At 33.7% G+C, this 7,010-nt stretch overlaps 1 protein-coding gene across 1 annotated transcript; it reads left to right on the forward strand.

Moving 5' to 3' along the window:
• Positions 1-1,947: 1,947 nt before the first annotated feature.
• LOC135149391 (F-box protein CPR1-like) lies at positions 1,948-5,693 on the forward strand. The gene is made up of 3 exons (XM_064085089.1): positions 1,948-2,465; positions 4,590-5,590; positions 5,677-5,693. The coding sequence occupies exons 1-3, from the start codon at positions 1,948-1,950 to the stop codon at positions 5,691-5,693; spliced, it is 1,536 nt and encodes a 511-aa protein (XP_063941159.1).
• The last annotated feature ends 1,317 nt before the right edge of the window (positions 5,694-7,010 follow it).

Here is a 7,010-nt window from a genome sequence, read left to right on the forward strand (position 1 = left end):
CCTCATATATGTATTTTTCTGCAATGGATCCTTCAACGCGTGCTTTGTTCCCCACCTCTTGCTTCATTCTGCGTTGTAGTCTTTCAATATTATACATCCATCGGGATGGGACGGGGCCACCGACTATACACTCCTCAACTAAATGAACAAGAAAATGCTCCAATGGATCAAAAAGAGCCGGAGGGAATATAGTCTCCATAGTACAAACAATCCCAACTATGTTTCTTTCCATTTGCCTCAAGTCTGATGCAAGAAGTGTGGTCGAGCACAAGTCTTTGAAAAAATTTGACAAGTCATAAAGTAGTTTGTTCACATCATCCCGAAGAAGTTCACGAAAAGCTGAAGGCAACAACTTCTGCATAAATACGTGACAATCATGTGACTTCATGCCTTGAAATTTCGATTGAGATATCTTACAACATCTCTTCAAGTTTGACGAACAACCATGTGAGAGTTTCAATCTATGCACCCATATACATGGTAATTTCAATTGATCTCAGGTGAGGTTGTATTTAGCTTTTGGCTTACGTGTACCGTTAAGCCATAACTCTCGCATGATACCCATTGCACATTTTTTTTCTGTATGCATGACATCAATACAGTGCGCAAACGCAAAGAATTCCAATATGGCACGTCAAAGAAGCTAGGGACATGTGTCCAATTGTGTGAATCACCAAATCTATGTGCCCTTTCCTTGCATTATAAAATTGTATTTTAAACTTTGATATGCTACCCTTATTTATGATGGGTACAAATACGTATTATTTTCAAAATAAATCTTTATCATAGAATTCAAAACAAATCAACAGTTAAATCTTTATCATAAAATATCATCTAGTGCTTTCAATTTTTTTTTGTTGTACAATATTTTTAAACATACAATAAGCTAAAGATTATGTTCTACAACATAATCAAGATGCACAACAATTAAGTCACAGGATATATTAAACATATTGTAGAACATAGAGTAATGTGATTTAGAAATATAATTGTTATGCAGATTACGTGGTAGAACATAATCTTTAACTTTTCGGATGTTTTAAAATATTGTAGAATAAAAAAGAAATTGAAAACACTATATTATATTTAATTTGACCAATAAAATTCCATTGATCATAATGAATTTAGGGATAATTTATCAATTGACAATCTCTAAAATTTGAGAAATATGTCCACATTTAAGGAGAGATTCACGCAATCCAAGATTAAAATTTAAATCCTAAAGACTTGAAATAAAACAATGAGTTCATCAAGGTTGAACCTATCAAAAAATATGCAAAACAGATCATTTATTTAAACTCAATTGAGCAGACACTAATGTCTGTGAACTTTTTCTGTTCATTTATTTATTTATAATAATGCAGTTTTACATCATCTCAATTGCATTCATATTATATAATTATATAGATGTTTTAACCATATAATAAATCTATATATTTTAATTTTTAATAGTACCCGTGCTTCATATACTATTAATACAATTAGATTACCAACCATTAAGAATATGTTTGCCTTGGATTTTATGCACCTAATTTAAGTCATTCTCAACTTTAAACTCAAAAAAGTTTGTTTGTATAATAAGTTAGAAGTCATTTTAAAATTAAAAATAATTCAGAAACCGGTGAAAGCCAAAATTTTGAAAGGTACACTTTTTTAATCAACTTATTTTTCTTACAATTTTCTAATAAATATCTATTTCAACATAAAATAAAGAAACTATCAAATTTATTGTTTTTATTATATTTAAATAACTTATAATTTATCTACGTTATAATCTTAGTCAGAACATACGGAATTTAAGTTTTAATTCTAAGTCTGACACGTGTCCCAGTATTTAACAAATATTGTAATAAAACATCTGTGAAGGAAGGGGAAGCAACAATTGCAACAATTGATACGCACGGAGAACTGAGCTTCAAACTCTGGACACTTGCCGTTCAAATCGAAATGAAAAAGATCAAAGGAAACACCTCAAATTCAGTCCGAGATGAAGAAATTCCAGTGGATATCTTGCTGACCGAAGTCTTTGTTCGACTGCCAGCTCAACCGGTTGTTAGTTGCATGTGTGTTTGCAAGCGCTGGTACAATTCTATTAGAACGACTAGTTTCACTGATTTCTATTTGAAAAAATCCAATTCATATGCTGATAGTTACCTGATCTGTGGTGGTGAAGATTCGTTTGGTTTAGTTTCGTGTAAATCATTAAATGTTATTTCAAATTATCCTTACCCGTCTAAAAAGTTTTCTGATGAACACGTGCAAATTGTTGGCTCGGCTAATGGTTTGTTGTGTTTGTTTTCGTTTGATCTTTCATATGAACCAATATATTTGATGAATCCGTCTATTAGGAAGTATAAGGTTATTGATTCTTCGGCTATTGTCCACCGGACAATTGGAATTGATACTAGAGTGATGCTTGGATTCGGGTATCATCACCAAAAAAGTGAGGATTATAAGATTGTCAGGTTTCTGGAGCGACAGTGGGTCCATAGTGTTGGAATAATCTTAAATTTATTTATTATTATTATTTGTTTAGTTATTTAGTTTGAGGATTAATTTTAGATTAAAGTAGTTGGATGATTGTTGGAGTTTTAGAGAGTTTGTAGAAGGTATTGAGTCTATCTTGTTTTAGGAGATTTATTAGAAGTAGTAGAGTATTGTTAGGAGTCAAGTACGTTTACTTTAAATATGAAATGTAATGTCTTTTTTAGAGGAACAAGAATTAATAAGAATCAATTTTATATTCTACACATGGTATCAGAGCCAGGTTCTTTGTGACATAATAATATGATTTTCAAGAGGCAATTCAAGCTGAGAAGGTGGTTACAACAGAGAGGCTGCCGAGAAAGATTGATGCGGTATAGGCAAGTGGGAGGTATCATCATGTGCAGTGTGGGATGCATATGGGGCTACTTTCTACTCTGTTTGCACTAGCCAGTAGAAGTTAAAATTAGAGAAAAAAGCTGAAGCCTTGGTGCTCAGGATGATGAAGAGAAGTGCTCCAGTGAATATGGTGTTGATGAGAAGCGCATCAACAAATTGGATGTTGATGAGAAGTGCATCAACAAATTGGTGTTGATGAAAAGTGCATCAACAAATTGATGGTGGTGAGAAGTGCATCACAGATGAAGAGAAGTGCTTCATAAATTATGTTAAGTAAATTTAAGATTATGGGGGTGATTGTTGGAATAATCTTAAATTTAGTTATTATTATTATTTGTTTAGTTATTTATTTGGAGGATTAATTTAAGATTGAAGTAGTTGGATGTTTGTTGGAGTTCTAGAGAGTTTGTAGGAGATATTGAGTCTATCTTGTTTTAGGAGATTTATTAGAATAGTAGTAGAATACTATTAGGAGTCAAGTACGTTTGTTTTAAATATGGCATGTAATCTCTTTTTAGAGGTACAAGGAGGAATATAACAAAAAGAAGTACAATGTAGTTCTTGAGAGAGTTCCGCTCTTGTACATATCAATTGCTATCTTGTTCTATAGTTATAATTCTAATTTTATATTTTCAACATTTTTTTTTTACATTGTAGAATATAAAATTGATTCTTATTAATTCTTGTTCCTCTAAAAAAGACATTACATGTCATATTTAAAGCAAACGTACTTGACTCCTAACAATACTCTACTACTTCTAATAAATCTCCTAAAACAAGATAGACTCAATACCTTCTACAAACTCTCTAAAACTCCAACAATCATCCAACTACTTTAATCTAAAATTAATCCTCAAACTAAATAACTAAACAAATAATAATAATAAATAAATTTAAGATTATTCCAACAATCACCCTCATAATCTTAAATTTACTTAATACAGGTTATGAAACACTTCTCTTCATATGTGATGCACTTCTCACCACCACCAATTTGTTGATGCACTTCTCATCAACACCAAATTCACTGGAGCACTTCTCTCCCGGTGCACATAATCACCCATAACTCTAAGCATAGATTTTCCCTCTATTCCGTCATCAAAAACACAAGATCCATCTTGTTGTGCATGACACATTATCTCATTTTCTGCCTTCAGCAGTCTTCTCCGGCATCGCCTCGTCTTTCTTGGCAGCCACATACTACACATGCATCCCATACTACACATGTAACTTTGCCACCATCCTTCTGCAACGCCTACCTGAAACTATCTCGTCAAACCCTCACTATGTGCCTCCACCACTAGCGGCGGCATCACCACCGCCTGGCGGCGGAACAACAAAACCTCGCTCTGATACCATGTTGAAAATATAAAATTAGAATTATAACTATAGAACAAGATAGCAATTGATATGTACAAGAGCGGAACTCTCTCAAGAACTACATTGTACTTCTTTTTGTTATATTCCTCCTTGTACCTCTAAAAAGAGATTACATTCCATATTTAAAACAAACGTACTTGACTCCTAATAGTATTCTACTACTATTCTAATAAATCTCCTAAAACAAGATAGACTCAATATCTCCTACAAACTCTCTAGAACTCCAACAAACATCCAGCTACTTCAATCTTAAATTAATCCTCCAAATAAATAACTAAACAAATAATAATAATAACTAAATTTAAGATTATTCCAACACATAGCAGGCACCCTGGAGAGTCGGATGTTGAGATTTACTCCTTGTGCAGTGATGCTTGGAAAGAGATTCAAGTACAATATTTCCCTTGGATTGTACGAGATGAGGCGTCATCAGTAATGTGCAATGATAATCTTCACTGGATTGCACATAATTGTGATTGCAATGATCTGGTCGTCTTGTCATTCAACATTGAAAAGTATGTATTGGAAGAGGTGAAATTGCCTGATCTTTCGTTTCATACAGATTCTCCTCTAACTGTGACAGCAGTTGTTCTGAAGGAATGTCTTTGTGCATTTGGGTACGTCCTTCCTGTGGGGTCAGGTGAAGAAAGTACCAGATGCTACTTATGGATTATGAAGGATTACGGAGTGGCTGAGTCATGGACAATGTTATATGAGATCGATTGTCAAGGAAAAATTCGAAGGTGCATTAGCTCTACACGGGATGACCAACTAATCTTGGAAGACATCCATGAAAATATTCTTTTGTACAAGACTGAGACCAAAAGCTTTGACCATCTGAACATCCCTCAGAAACCGTTTTTGGTAAATATTGTTCCCTACAGGGAGAGTCTCATTTTAATTGATCAGGAAAATGAAATCCTGAAAGTCCAATCTCTTGGGAGAGAACATATTCGTGAGGTTATTTCAGAAGATGAAGATAGTGACGATCTAGAACAGTTCTCAGAAGATTATTCTAATGAAGATGAAGCATCTGAAGAAGATTATTATGAAATCTCTGATGGAGAAGTCTCTGAGGGTTCTGACAAAGAACTTTCTGAAGGTTCTGACAAAGAACTTTCTGCATATCGTGACGAGGAGTCTTCTAATCAGGTTCTCAATCGCGCTCTCAAAGAAGGAGGTACAAGTGATCAGAGAGGTGAAAAGGATAAGCAGTTGTCTGAGAAACCTTCTGATAGCAGTTTTGATTGTTTAGGGGATGAAGAAGACAGTTCTGACAGTATCCCAAAACCTGACGACAAAACTAGTTGCAGTACCCGAGAAACAGGTACAATTACATTCTTCAAGACTAAATTTAAATGTTTTCGCACTGGTTACATGATTCTGGGCTCTTATTTTTCATCAACTCTGTAGGTTCTTTTGGCATGTAATTTTGAAGGCAGAAATATGAGGCATAGTAGATAATTTCTTTCCGGCTAAATGACCTTTAAACCCTCAATGTTTGGGGATGTATACCGATAGGGTCTCAATATTTTTATTCGGCCACAACCCTCCATAAGTGTCCGATATCCGATTAGCCCTCATACCAAAAAACGGTGTATAACGAATAACAATGACATTTCACACTTGGAGGGTTAAAAGAACATTAAACATTGAGGGTTAAATGGAACCTCTAATGTATTCTAATGCATTCTTTAGGGCTTAAAATGAACATCTAATGTTTTTTTTAAGGGTTAAAATGAACGAGCGAACTTTATCTTCAATAATAATTGTCAAATTTACCCTCCGTTATATACTATTTTTTTTGACTATATACCGTATAAGGCCTAATCGGAAAACATCGGATACTTGGAAGGTTGAATCCACGGAGTTAAAACATTGAGGCCGCATCAGCACACCCCCAAACATTGAGGGTTAATATGGTATTTAGGTTTTCTAATTTCTTTTACACTGGAAGTTGATTTGTGTAAATAACAAATTTTCACTTTGTCAGCTATATTTTTAGGGATAATTAGGTTAGTGAACATAATGTTGGCTGGAAGGATTCATCAGTTAATTACTTGTTTTAAGAATTCCGAGAGTGGTTAGATTGATAGAGTTACTTGCATCTTACTATAATATGTATATTATCCTGTAAGTAGTTTCCAACAAATTCCCTAGCAAAACACAAATTTATTTGTTTGCATAATAGGGAAGTCATATTAGAAAGATGTGTTCTCTTTTGGCTAGCGTGCTCAACTATACTGATGAAGGTTACATAGCAAACATGAAATACTGATTGCACAAGCAGAGTTAAGAAACAGTTCAGCAGCACATATGTATGTCCACATTCAACATTAAAACTTTGTAATTGTTGAATTAGAAACACTAGCACCATTTTCATAAAGCTTGAAGTTAATAAATTATAACCTTCCCTAGATATATTGCTGATTACATGATTAACTTATTCACTCTCTAGGTCATCATTATGGGTTAAACAATCAATTGCTCCATGGCAACTTTCTTTATTAGCTGTACACAGAAAAGAAAATATATACTTCATATCCATGAACAGATATATAGATATGCTTAACAAAAGATAGGGATTCAATGTTTGGATAAATGATCTAAAGATGCATGAGAAACCAGGTTTCAAATCAAGACCATTTTACTAATTTTCTATGAATACATACATGGTAATCAGTGCTACATATAAGTCAATTTGTATTGTTGCTTCTATTCATGTTCCATCTTTATTTTGTTGCTCT

This window comes from Daucus carota, chromosome 9 (genome assembly GCF_001625215.2).
Source record: "Daucus carota subsp. sativus chromosome 9, DH1 v3.0, whole genome shotgun sequence".
Lineage (NCBI taxonomy): Eukaryota > Viridiplantae > Streptophyta > Magnoliopsida > Apiales > Apiaceae > Daucus > Daucus carota.